At 42.5% G+C, this 13,901-nt stretch overlaps 1 protein-coding gene across 2 annotated transcripts in view; it reads left to right on the forward strand.

The window, feature by feature from the left end:
* Positions 1 to 396: 396 nt before the first annotated feature.
* The window catches only part of Clcn4 (Cl-/H+ antiporter 4), a 70,655-nt gene continuing 57,150 nt past the window's right edge, over positions 397 to 13,901 (forward strand). For both annotated transcript variants that reach the window (XM_048446264.3, XM_048446265.3), the window contains exons 1-2: positions 397 to 683; positions 1,872 to 2,055. In XM_048446264.3, the coding sequence (XP_048302221.1) occupies positions 2,042 to 2,055 (14 nt within the window). In that variant the 5' untranslated portion in view covers positions 397 to 683; positions 1,872 to 2,041. The remainder of the gene's footprint in view (positions 684 to 1,871; positions 2,056 to 13,901) is intronic.

Genomic DNA, 13,901 nt, shown 5'->3' on the forward strand with positions numbered 1-13,901 from the left:
GGTGTGTGTGTGTGTGTGTGTGTGTGTGCCTGTAAGAGAGAGATAGAATGTGTGTGTGTGAGAGAGACAGAAAGTATGTGTGTGTAACAGACAGAAACTGTGTATGTATGGGGAGTGTGTGAGTGTGTGTGTGTGTGTGTGTGTGTTTGCTTTCAATTGAGCAATCACCTGGGGAAAGAGAAGGTGAAACTAACTTGTTTAAAAAAATATGTCCCCAGATGAGAAAGGTGTAGGCTTTTACACATTTCAGCCGAGCCGAACACAAAGGAAGGCTGTGGGCAGCAGGGTGAGTTACATGCACTGCAGTTCTCTATCCCTGCCCCCACCCCGGGAAACGACGGCCAGAGAGCACCAGTCACCGGAGGTGGGGCTTCCTGTATTGCAGAAATAGGTTCTCCCTAGACACCTTTCCACCAAGGTTAGAAGGCCGTCCACATTACAAAGTACCTTCCAGAGCCAGGGGTGGCCAGGAGGACAGGACTGGGCTGAGTGGCTGAGCCGAGCACGTGATACTGCCAGACTGCCTCCTGGGCCCTCTGTGAACCTGAGGCTGAAATCGACATTTGCCTCTGGCAGGGAAATGAACTTGCCGGTTTCCGTGTGCTTCAGACCCTCAACCCAAAGGAGTCAGGGATTGCAGTAGCAATTTGACTTTGTGTGTCAAGAACCTCGCAGCTATAAAGGTAAGTTCTTTGCCACTCTGAGAAACAAACCTGAGAGCAGTGACCTAGAAATCCACACCACCGCTGTCAATTTAAAAACATACGATCTTGAAAATAATAGATTACTGACAGAGGCTAGGGCTGTATTTAATCTAAATTAGAGTTTGACCCTGTGAGCAGAAATGTGACTAATCTCGAGGCAATGGTGGTAAAGGGGACAGGGTTAAACACAGAAGGGGAAAAAAGCTGGTGGAATAAGTGGCCAGCCAATTTAACTCCTGCCTGCTTGTAAAACAACCTATTTAACTGGCTTTCAGGAGGAATGTTAGAATTGCGATTTACACTTAAAACAATCCCTGTGAAATTGCGATAGGAATGAAAAGAGCATCTATCACTGCCCTTTGACACCATTTATGTGGTTTGGCAAACAAGGAAGATTTTATGCATGAACTGCTTTAAGTTCTAAATGTGCTAGTTCCAATTTATGAACTGATCACAGAATATTCTAAAGCCTTTAAGGAAAGACTGTTTACCTGGGAATACAAAAAATGTTGACAATGTACATTTTAGTAGTAAAGTGACTCGCTTCTTCAGAATGTCAGAAAAATCAGACAACTTGAAATAGTGAGTTGTTTTCAACAAATTTGTGCTCAAGAGGTGAAATGTCTTAGCCAGGAGTTAAGAAAAATAAACACAAATACAGTTGTGTTCTCTCAGTGTTTTATTTTAAATAATCGAAGATTACAGAAAGTAGTATTAATGTGTGATGCCACTGTTTTTTTCCCCTTAGCAAATAAAACTTATATAATGCAGCTAGTGAGAATAATTCAAAGTATCAGCCATCAGTCCAGTTTGAGGAATATTCCATCAGGAACTGCCTGAGCGTAATATTTGACTATATAGTTTGGAACACCAAACTTCAAATGCTGTGTGTTCATGCATGGTCTATTTCAGGTTTCATTTTGATTTTCGTAAAATATATTTCTCTATTGTATCTGATAAAACAGAACATCAGATTGTGTTCCTTTTCACAATAATCTCCTTATTGTTAGCTTTTTTTTTGAAATCCCATTATATGTTTGGAACCTGTAATACTGTCAATTCTTTCTGTATACTGTTTCCCCTAACTTTCCCAATAAGCAATAGATATACATCAAGACAAACACTCTGAATATATAAACTGTTACCTGCCTCTTTTGGAACATCCAGGGTCTTCCCACCCACCCTCGGACCTCCTGTCTTACTCCCAGCCGCAGGACTCCAAAGCCATCACGTGGCAGTGTGGAGCCCGCCTCCTGATGACGTCACAGCACTCGCAGCAGACGTGCTGAAGAAAGGATGCTCTAGGATGCTGTCCAGGTGGACGGCCACGCTGCAAGATGCGGCACTGCAGGTAAGGGACGCATGGTGCCCGGATGCCTTTCTTGGCGCTCCCAACAGTGCAGACGCTTCAGGCAGATCCTGGGTGGGTGGTCTGCTGCCCTGGCAGCTCCCCCTAAAACCGAAAGTGGGGCCTTTGCTTGCTGTCCAGAGCTGTTTCCTCCTGCTCCTTTTGCTGTTGCAAGCATCAGATGGGGAGTGGCCTGGTGCAGGTGCAAGCGTGAGTTGGGTTTTGGCAGGTTCACTTGCAGAAAGTGGCAGGGGCCAGACAGAAAGCTAAGAGCCTCTTGCAAGGAAGGGAAGAAAAATTTTAACTGACTACAACACATGCTTTCTAAGGCCAGAGACCAAGAGCAAGAGCTGCTTTGAAAAGATAACCATGAACCATTTTCCTTCTGTCATCGTGCGGGCTCAATAAAGATATCTTTATTAATTCTTCTCTCAGAGGTTGCCTCTCAGCAGGGAGCCTAATTTTATTCAAAGCAAAAACTTGATGGGGAAGGGCAACTTCTTAGCTGCAGGATCAAGGCCAAAGGTGCAGTCAAAATTGTTTAGCATTATTTTTCAAGGTTCCAGTGTTTAAACCAATTTTTTCCAGGCAGGTGTTTTCAGTAGATTTAAAAATAACAGCATCCAATAAAATACAATAAAATACGGTTTGCTAAGATAATGGGCCACTGTAAAACATGGCTATATCTTTAAGAACAAAATGGTACTTAGAGAATGCTGGGGGTTGGAGATAACCCAGACCTTCAGAATTTCCAGCATTCTTAATTGCTTGGCTGCATAATTAGCTCACTGAAGGAAGGAGCTTGATGACTCAGCGGCAGATGGAGGGGTCAGGTGACTTCAGTCCCAGCATGACAGCCTGTGTGTGCATGTGGGGGGTGGGGATTTTAATGCCCTCATTCTCAACAACCCCGTTTACATTCCTTTCTTCTGGTCTGTGGCCAGGACCTGTGTGGGCACCCTAGGGAGGCGAATTAACATTCTCTTTGAAAACCTGATGTCTCTAGAAGCCATCAGTCAACTGCACTGGAACTTACCCTCTGAAGAATTCTATCCAGTAGCAACTTTGGTGAAACAGTGCTATTCAAACTGATAAAGATGGCATTTTGTTCAGACTTTGGGATATGCTGATAGGCTGTGTGTCATTTGTTCAGTGATGTATTTATTGTGATTTTCCTCCTTTGGTTTGTGTTGGCTATAAACATTAAGATTAGCCAGTATTATAGCTCAGTTAGGTGGTCATATGCTTCCTATTTGAGAGACTCTGGATTCCATGTCTAACAGGAAAAACAAAACACCTACAGATTCCACCCTTTCCTCTCCCGAACCAACTCTTGACAAAGCAAAGCAGGTGATGGAGGAAGGTGAATAGACACTTGGATCTACTTCTGGTTTTGCAGCTGTATAACCTTGAAATAGGCACCTTTATCCTTTCAGGCCCCAGCTTCCTCATTCTGAAAGAAACAAAGTTATGTGGTGTATGGTTTCTTAACTTTAGGATGGCTATGAGGGGCATCCGATTCATTGTAGGATGTTTAGTCTAGTCTGTGGCCTCCACCTACAGATGCCAGTATGAAGCTCTTCCTTCTGTTGTGACAAGCCAGAATGTCACCAGACATTGCCACCTGCTTAAGGATTCCACTGACCCTGCTTAGGAGTTCCTGTTTTAGATGATATCTTTATTCTTTTTTTCCACCATAGTATTGGGAGTAGAATGTAGGTTTGTTTATTTTATGTTAGGTAAGCACTCTACCACTGAGCCATAGCCTCAGACCATAGAGGTTCTTTAAATGTTTTTCCAACTCTCACATTCCAGAGTTTGTTTTCTTATGGTATGTTTGATGTGGAGCCCTTGATTTGAAATTATCATATTGGATATTCATGAATTGTAAATGTGAGGGCTTTCTTTATTGGAGGTTATCAATCACAGTTTCTGAGGGAAGAGGAGAGGGATGCTTGCATAGCTTTTGTAATCAGGGGCTGGCCTGACACACACAAAAAATAAAATAAAAATAGATAAAAGCAAATTAGAATGACGATTCTAATATCCACAAGGCTTTTCATGATCAATTGATACCTAAGAGACCAAAGAGCCCTTGATTGGATCCCAGCCTGAACAAACATACAGTAGACATCTAGGGGGGAGCACTTGAAGAGTTATGTGTCTCGCTATCAGATGATCCAAGGAGACTAGTGCTGATTTGGTAAAATGAACCTGAGACTTACCCTGCTGGGTACAATCTTGCATAATCCTCTCCCTTGGCAGTTGGGCCACACCTAGTGACTCACATGGATATAAAATGGCTCCGACGTGGCACTTCTGAAACTAGGCTATGAAGAACTAAGATGTCAGTTTTGGATATGTGTTCTCTCCCTTGAGTCACTCCAGCTCAGGTGGGGGGATGCTGTGTGATGAGAATTTCTGCATCTTGTTGGGAGCCAGAACCATTGTGGCATGGGTGCACTTGGCAATAGATCTGTCAGCCCCAGCTGAGGATTGAGATTGTGGCAGTCTTCTGAGAGGCCTGGGGCTTAGGCACTTAGCTAAGATACATGCAGATTCATCTGCCAAACACTGTGACAGTTTTAATTGTTAATGTGACACAATCAGTATCATATAGAAAGAATCTCAATGAGGAATTGTTTAGATTGGGTTGACCAGTAGGCATGTGGAGAGATTGTTTTGATTGCATCAATTGATGTAGAAAGACCTAGCCCACTATGGGCAGCACCGTTGCCAGAGTTTGGTTCCTAAATTGTATTAAAGTAGAGAAAGTTAGCTGAGCAACAAATATTCATGCATTTATTTTCTCCATGTCCTTGACTGTTGATGTAACTAGCTGCTCCAAGTTCCTGTTGCTTTGACTTCTCTGCAATGATGGACTGTAATCTGGAACTGTATGCCAGATAAACCCCTTCTCCCTTGAAGTTGCTTTAGTCAGGGTATTTTGTCACAGCAACAGGAAAGGAAAGTAGGACACACAATGAGAAAAGACATGCTTATTTCCTACTACTGTGTTTTGAGTAATTTGTTAAGTAGCAGTTCATACATATGTTTATTGGTCAGGGGTCTTACATTTTGGAGATGCTTGTTGATGTACTTAGAAATAGAATGCCACGATACAGGCAATTTCCTTTTTTGGTTTTCATTTTTAGTGCTTTTTTTGAGATCTCTTTAATATGTGTTTAAGTAGAAGGCAGAAGAGTTATTTGCCTAACTGTACTACTTTCAGAGCCTGGTAGCATGCCCCTCCCTGCTCATCCAGTGGCTGTGTGGGACATGGGACAATCTCATCATCAGTCTTTTGCTTACCTATGTTTTCAGAAGCAGCCCAACAGACATTTTTCTTTCTCATATGCAAGGCTGGGCTTCTTTTAAGATCATGATGTTAATTATATATTAATGAAGAATGATAATTATTTTTGATGAAATAGTAATTTATGGACTTGGTGATAATTTCAAGGTTACACAGAGACCACTTAGTTCTCTTACATTCTTGTCCCCCTACTTCATTTCCCAAGACAACCAACCATAGATAATCTGGCTATACACGATTTCAGAAAATGCTTGTGCAGACACACCTGTCTACATAATATATCATCCCGTACCTCATTTCTTTGCTGTCTTGACATACGGTATGCACGAAATTGGAGCTGGAGATATGGCTCAGTAGTTAAGAGTACTTGTTACTCTTACACGGGACCTGGGTTTGCTTCCCAGTACCCACATGCCAGTTCAAACTGCCTGTAACTCTAGTTCCAGGGAGTCTCACACTCTTTTGACCTCTATGAGCAGCAGGATCACACAGATGGTACACATGCATATATGCAGGCAAACCCACATACACATAAAATAAATAAATCCAAAAAAATTTAAAAAACAAATATACACAAAGTCAGATTTGGAAATATTACTTCCGTTAGTTTTTTAAAAATATTTATTTATTTATATTTTGCATACATTGGTGCTTTGCCATGAGTGTTGGGTCTCCTGGAACTAGAATTACAGACAGTTGTGAGCTGCCATGTGGGTACTGGGAATTGAATCCGGGTTCTCTGGAAGAGCAGTCAGTGCTCTTAACCTCTAGGCCATCTCCCCAGCCCCTTCCATTAGTTTTTGTACATCTATACATTGACCATTACTAGACCTTCAAGGACACTATATTGTCCCATTTGCTGAAGTGGCCACTGCCATTTTGATTCCTATTAGCACAGGTTTGCTTATTCTTGAATTTCACAGGTGGAATCATAAAATACACTTTCACATATAACTCTTTTGTTTTATATGCTTTAGAAATCTGTCTCTGTTATAGCAGTGATTCATTTCATTTTCTTTCTTTCTTTCTTCCTTTCTTTCTTTCTTTCCTTCCTTCCTTCCTTCCTTCCTTCCTTCCTTCCTTCCTTCCTTCCTTCTTTCTTGTTTGTTTTGTTTTGTTTTGTTTGTTTTTTGAGACAGGGTTTCTCTGTATAGATTTGAAGCCTGTCCTGGAACCCACTCTGTAGACCAGACCAGCCTCTAACTCACAAAAATTTGCCAGTCTCTTCCTCCCAAGTACTGGGATTAAAGGCGTGCACCACCATGGCCCGACTCATTTCATTTTCTTGTGAATAGCATCATAAGAAATAAAATCGGTTAGCCAGGTGTGGTGCCTTTTACCTGTCATCCCAATACTAAGGAGGTTGATGCAGAGGATTGTGAAGAGTTTGAGGCCAGCATGAAATGATTTCCAGAGTAGCCTGGACCATGCCTCAAAAGGAAAGCATAACAAAGGTAAAATTAGAGCACCTGCTTACTTGACAGTTCCATTTCTCTAGCTGTTGTTTGAGGATTAATTTACATCCACACATCCCCAGTACATTCCATCTCGTGGTCAGTACAGGAATTTACCGTACTGGTGATGATTGATAGACATGTGGATTAGGTACTCTTTTCTAATCAATGAAAATGGTATTATATTACTAGAAAATTTCAAAGGAAGAAACATTTCTCTGAAATGAAACTTACAGTGTTTAGATGTTGGAAGAAAACTTCAAAGTCAAAACAATTTCTGTAATTTTTATCTGAGGAGTAGATGTCCAGAGGAACTGAATGACTTGCCAAGATCAAGCAACCAGTTTTGATAGAGCTATGGATGAACAATTGAGGTGTCTTTTTAATTTTTTTTCCAGTCTGTGAGGATAGACACCATGTCTGTCTTCTTCAGTGCTGTGAGCTTGGAGAAGGTGCAAACCAAAGTTATATGCTGGGTGTGGTAGTCTACTTTGGAGGCTGTGACAGGAAGACTGACAGTTTGAGGCTAGTTTGGGCTACATAATGAGTTCCAGGCCATCTTAAGCTGTCTAGCTTGACATTACCTCAAACATCAAAAATAACAACAAACAAACAAACAAAATGGTTCAGTTGGCTGCAGAGATGGCTTAATGATTAAGAACTAGTAATGTTCTTCCAAAGGATCCAAGGTCAGGTCTCCCCACTCACCAGGAAGCTCACAACTACTTATATCTCCATCTATAAGAGATCCAATGCCTTCTTCCAGCCTTGGTGAGCACCTGCACTCAAGTGCACATGCCCCCGCATGGACACATGCCGTCATTAATTCCTAAGAAAAGACTATTAGTATGAATACTGTAAAAGCATCCCCATAAGACATGAACCTCAATTTTTATTCACTCCTCCATTCAATACCTCAACGACATTGTAGTTTGTTTTTATTTTGAGCATGTGTGTATGCACACTCATATGTGCATGTGTGTGTGTGTGCATGCAATAAAGGTATATTCATGTGTGTGAATGTGGGTATATCTATAGAGGTCAGAGGACAACCTTTGGTGTGGGACCTCACCTTCCACCCTGTTTCAGACAGGGACTTTGTTGTTTTTCTACTGCATACACCAGGCTAGCTGGCCTACAATCTTCTGCGGATTCTCCTGAATCCATCTCTTCTTATAGGAGTTCTGGGATTATAGATGTTTACATTACAGATGTTTGTGCTGTGTATTTGGCTAACATTTTAATCCATCAACTATTCCTTGCATATCTGTTATGTGTCTATGCCAGAGTTTCTCAACTTGACATTATACATATTTGAGGCTGTGTGGTTGTTTTGTTTCTGCTGTTTTAGAGGCAGGCTCTCATACTTGTAGCCCAGACTGGCATCACATTTACAGTGGCTCTGCCTTAGTCTTCCAAATACTGGTATTAGTCATATGCCATCATACCCTGTTGGAACTGCAAGGTTCTTTATAGTGGTGATTGTATAGGATGTTTAATAGTTCTTCTCACCTGCATCTACATAGCAACCCCTTTGATTGGGACACTCTAAAATATGTCCAGTCATTACCAGGTGTCGCCTGTGTGTAAAATTTCTAGAGAACTTTAGGATGATGAGGAGGCTGTGATTAAATCATCTCTGCAGCGGGCCCTTCAAATGCCAGGCTGGTGACAGTGACAAGAGCTCCCCCATTAGCTGCTTAGTGGCTGAGAGCCACTGGAACAAAGAGGAGACAGTCTCAAACAGAGGGAGGCTGGGAACAAAAGAGTGCATAGAGACATAGGAGAATTAAACTGTGCCTGTCTCTAAGTGTTAGCGCATTATAAACTTGTAACACACAGAGCTCAGGGATGATCCCTTCCTACTACCTCCTCCTCCTTCTTCCCTGCCCACCAGTACTCTCTGTACTCAGCTATCCGAGTGTGCCTTACACAGGACCTAGCAGTCTGCTGTGTGGCATGGCAGGCTTCCTACAGCCCCAGGCCCATACTGCTATTTGTCCCCTTTTGAAACCTTGCCTGTGTGTTGGAAAGGAGACCAGGCCAACCTCATATGGCCTTTAGTGACACAATCAACTCAGTGTTCTCCACCCTCACCCAAGGGGGGGTTGGGGCTGTGAGGTCTCTGTGCTGCTGTTGCCAAGAACCAGCAATTTAGAATTTCTGCACAGACACTTTCCAATAACAACAAAAAGAAAAAGCTCACAATAATAATAATAATAATAATAATAATAATAATAATAATAACAATAATGAATATGTGGCTCACAGTGTTCTTCCAAGCATTTTGTGCACATTAAACTCATAGAGCTCCTGGCAGTCTATGAATCAGGAACTATTACCCTGGGTCCTTTATCAGATAAATAAACTGAGGCAGAGAAGAACATAGATCTCATATACCACAAGAGGCAAGTTGCATAGAGCACAGGCCCCAAGGCCTTTTGCTATGCCCAACAGGCCATGATCATTTTAGGACCTGGATGCTCCCTGATTACATCGAGTGGTTGTTGGGAGCCCTGTTTCTCCTAAGCTGTGTGGAAGCAGTTTACCAAAGATACTTGGATTATCTTCCCATCTTTCAGGTGGGCAAAGGCAGACACATCCACAGAAAGCCTGCTTATACTATAATCATTATTTGGGCATCTATAGCAGGATCCTATATCAGGGAGTTCAGATAACAGCAAATTCCCCCATAGTCTGAGATCAAGTTATGGAGAGGTTGTTTCCTTCTGAGGGTTGTGAGAAAAAATGTCTGTAGTAGGTAGGTCTCTCTCTCTCTCTCTCTCTCTCTCTCTCTCTCTCTCTCTCTCTCTCTCTTGGGCTTGTCCTCTTAGGTTATGTGTGTTTCTGTGCCCAAATTATGTCTAATAAGGGCACTGATCTTATTGAATTTAGGGTCCATCCTAATGACCTTATTTCAACTTAATTACTTCTGAAAAGACCTTGCCTCCAAATATGGTCACTCTCTGAAATAGTGATGGTTGGGGGAGTTGATACAGAAATTTGGAGGTGGATACAATTCATCTATAACAGTGCCAAGCAGTGCTGGAGGAAAGTTGGGCCCGCTGTCTCTCCCTGTACTGGCTTTCCTCACATTGACCTTCGGCTGATCTTTTTTTCTGACAAGCTTTTCTCTACAATCTGTTTTCTGCCTCTCTGTGATATTCTCATTTGTCAATTAATAAAAGTTAAATAGCCACCAATGACTAGTGACTTTGTCAAGATTACATGCAGGGAGGGGCGTCAAACACAGCTTTGATGTATCCCTCCTGTGTCCTCATACTGGCCACAGCAAAGAGAACAAGGCTGATGTGGCTGAGGTGGTAGATGAAGTTTCAGTCCTTTTGCATATTTTGGGGGAAGCAGGATTGGTGAAAGGCATGACTAGGCTGGGAGGAAAAACAACTCACTATGGTGGGACCTCCTATATACTAACCACAAAGTCCTTTTAGTCCAACAAGCACCTCCCAGGCTTCCTCTGTAGGAGGAATAGTAGGTATCACATTTAGCCAAATCAACACAGACTAGGAAGTAAGACCTGAGAAGTAAGCAAACACAACCAGGCCACAGAGCCCTGGGAGAACTGCTAGGTCAGCATAAGTACAGAATTCAGTGGCCAGCCTAAGATGTGTGTGCAGGTTCCCTAGCCAAAGTCAGAGCAGATCCTAGGGGATCTGCAAATCAGTCTCTGTATGGTCTTGACGGCCTTGTTGTGTCAACCAAATCCCAATCAATCCCAGGAGGGGTGTGCCTACCTAACAGCGTTTTCTCTGCCACCCTTCCTCTTGTTACTGGTGATCATTATCCCCAAACCTTTCTTATACCCATCTTTTGTAGCTTCAAGTTAGGTTAAACTCACTTTCCTGTAAGGGAAGCCCTGGTCTCAAACGCACATGAAGCCTAACCAATAGCTGGGTACTGTGCTTTCAAGAACTGCTGGACATCCTTTGCCTCTGACTATTTTTTAAAATTATTTATTTATCTATTTATTTATTAAACATTTCTACTTCCTCTCCTCCTCCCATTTCCTTCCCCCCTCCCTCTCCCTCTCCTGTCCTAAGAGCAGTCAGGGTTCCCTACCCCATGGGAAGTCCAAGGTCCTCCCCACTCCATCCAGGTCTAGGAAGGTGAGCATCCAAACAGACCAGGCTCCCACAAAGCCAGTACATGCAGTAGAATGAAAACCCAGTGCCATTGTCCTTGGCTTCTCAGTCAGCCTTCATTGTCAGCCACGTTCAGAGTGTCCATTTTGATCACATGCTCCATCAGTCCCAGTCCAGCTGACCTTGGTGAGCTCCCATTAGATCAGTGCCACCGTCTCAGTGGGTGGACGCACCCCTTGTGATCCTGACTTCCTTGCTCATGTTCTCCCTCCTTCTGCTCCTCATTTGGACCTTGGCAGCTCAGTCCAGTGCTCCAATGTGGGTCTCTGTCTCTATCTCCATCCATTGCCAGATGAAGGTTCTATGGTGATATGCAAGATATTCATCAATGTGGCTATGGGAGAAGGCCAGTTCAGGCACCCTCTTCTCTGCTGCCCAAGGAACAAGCTGGGGACATCTCCTTGGACACCTGGAAACCCCTCTAGAGTCAAGTCTCTTGTCAACCCTAAAATGGCTCCCTTAATTAAGATATCTCCTTCCCTGCTTTCATCTCCACCCTTCCTCCATCCCAACCATCCCATTCTCCCAAGCTCTTCCCAATCTTCCCCTTCTCTGCCTCTGACTATTGAACTCAACAATCCAAGCTAGAAAACAGCTACTTTCCTCCTTCTCTATCTCCAGAGACCTCTACAACTTCAATGACTTTGTCTTTAGTTGCACCAAATGTCCCATCATCCATTGACTGATTCAATTTTGTCCCTAGGGTACATTTGATAGTATCTTTTTAAAGGTAGTTTAAAAATATTTTCATTAGTTGATTTATTAATTTTCAGACAAAGTATCGTGCATCCTAGGCCAACCTCAAACTTACTTTGCTGAGTGATGACCTTGAATTTCTGATCTTCCTTCCTCTAACTCCCACGTAGAGGATTAAAGGCATGGGCCACTACTGATGGGGAGTAAACCCAGAGCCACTCCCACACTAGCTTAACACTCTATGAACTGAGCTACATCCCCAGGCCCTGACTAAAACTTTTTTCAAAATCATTTATCTATCTATCTATCTATCTATCTATCTATCTATCTATCTATCTATCTATCTTTCTCTTTGCGTTTGTGTGTGTCTGTATGCTCATGAATGTATGACATGAGTTTTCAGAAGACAGTTGGATGAGAAGTGGTTCTTTCCTTCTACCATGTGGCTCCCGGGGATCAAAATAAAGTTATCAGGCCCGGTGATAAGTGTTTTATCCATTGAGCAATCTCACTAGCCCAACAGTAACATTTCCAAAAAAAAAAAAAAAATATCATCAGGTAAGTTTTTTTTTAAGAATTATTTATTTATTTATTATATATACAGCGTTCTGCCTGCATGTATGCCTGCACTTCAGAAGAAGGGATCATATCTTATTCTAGATGGTTGTGAGCCACCATGTAGTTGCTGGGAATTGAACTCAGGACCTCTGGAAGAGTAACCAGTGTTCTTAACTGCTGAGGCATGTTTCCAGGCCTCCAGCACCAACAGTAGCTTTTTAAAGTAAGATGGCATTAGTTCAAATGAATTAGAAATGGCTGAGGGTTCACACAGGCAGCAAGGCGATAGGAGAAGCTTCCTTCCATGCCGAGGAATCCACCATCTCAGATAGATCTTCCCTCATGCCCTTCTGTTGCTTAACTGTAAAGGCGTTTGTGTACTTACTTTATTGGCCCTCATGGGAGTTTATTGTCTGTTTATCTTTTCTCTCTCATTGTTTTTAAGATATCCTGGTTTAGTGTTATAGAGATGGCTCAACAGTTAAGAGCACTGGTTGCTCTTCTAGAGGACCCAGGTTTAATTCCTAGCCCTCAAATGGCAGCTCATAGTTGTCTGTAAATCCAGTTTCAAAGATCCAACACCTTCTGGTCTCTGAGAGCACTGCACATATGTGGTACACAAACATACATTCAGGTTGACTCCCCTTCATACATATAAAATAAAAATAAATATGTAAAACATACGTAGAGAAAGATCCTGGTTTTCACTAGTTTTGGCAATTTGATTGTGATGTGCCTGGGTGGTTCTTTTTGTTTTGAGATGCATTGAGTTTCTTGTTTCATTCAGAATAAGGTTTTCTACAATTAATGTTCTAGTTATGATATAAAATTTATTTCAGATAAACTTCCTGAGATACACTATATAATAACTGTACATTGCTGTGAATGGAACCTAGGGTCTCAAACATGCTAATCCACTCTCTAGCCCCTGAATGGATTTAAAAGCCAGTTTCCCTGGGGAATTTTTACCCTCCTCCATTTGCCTGAGAGCATTAGTGGTTGGTCTCATGGTTGATTTAAGGATCTGTTGGATTGTGGTTGCTACTAAAATTATCACTTTGGAGGGGCAAGAGAGTAGAGGTATATCTACACCAGTTCTGAGAGGCACTGTAAACACTGGCTCCTAACCACGACTTTCAAGCATGTGATGTGAACAGAACCACCATCCCTGGCATCCACAAGGATGTCAGTTATAGAGGTGCTACTAGAAATCAGGTGGCGCTTACAAGGTTTTGAGTGGCATGGGTTATTCTAGAAATTGGGTAAGGACAACAGAGCACATGTACAAGGCAGTTCACATGTATGTGGTCACATAACAGTATTACAAAAACTGGCAAAACTGATCAAGGTCCAGACTTGTCTATAAATTCTTTGGAATGTGGCAATAGTGCCTGGTAAAAGTTGAGAATGGAGGTGTGGGGAAGTGCCTCATGTACCTAGCTCTGACTCTGGTGTGTGTGTTTGTGTGTGTGTGTGTAGAGAGAGAGAGGAGGGGAGGAGGGAGAGAGGGAGAGAGGTGGAGAGAGGGAGAGGGAGAGAGAGAGAGAGAGAGAGAGAGAGAGAGAGAGAGAGAGAGAGAGAGAGAACACCAGCCAGCTGTGGTCGTCATATATATATGTATATAATCCTAACAGTTTGTGATACTAGGACCTAGGAGAGGAC

The sequence above is a fragment of the Myodes glareolus genome, chromosome X (genome assembly GCF_982192425.1).
Source record: "Myodes glareolus chromosome X, mMyoGla1.1, whole genome shotgun sequence".
Taxonomy (NCBI): domain Eukaryota; kingdom Metazoa; phylum Chordata; class Mammalia; order Rodentia; family Cricetidae; genus Myodes; species Myodes glareolus.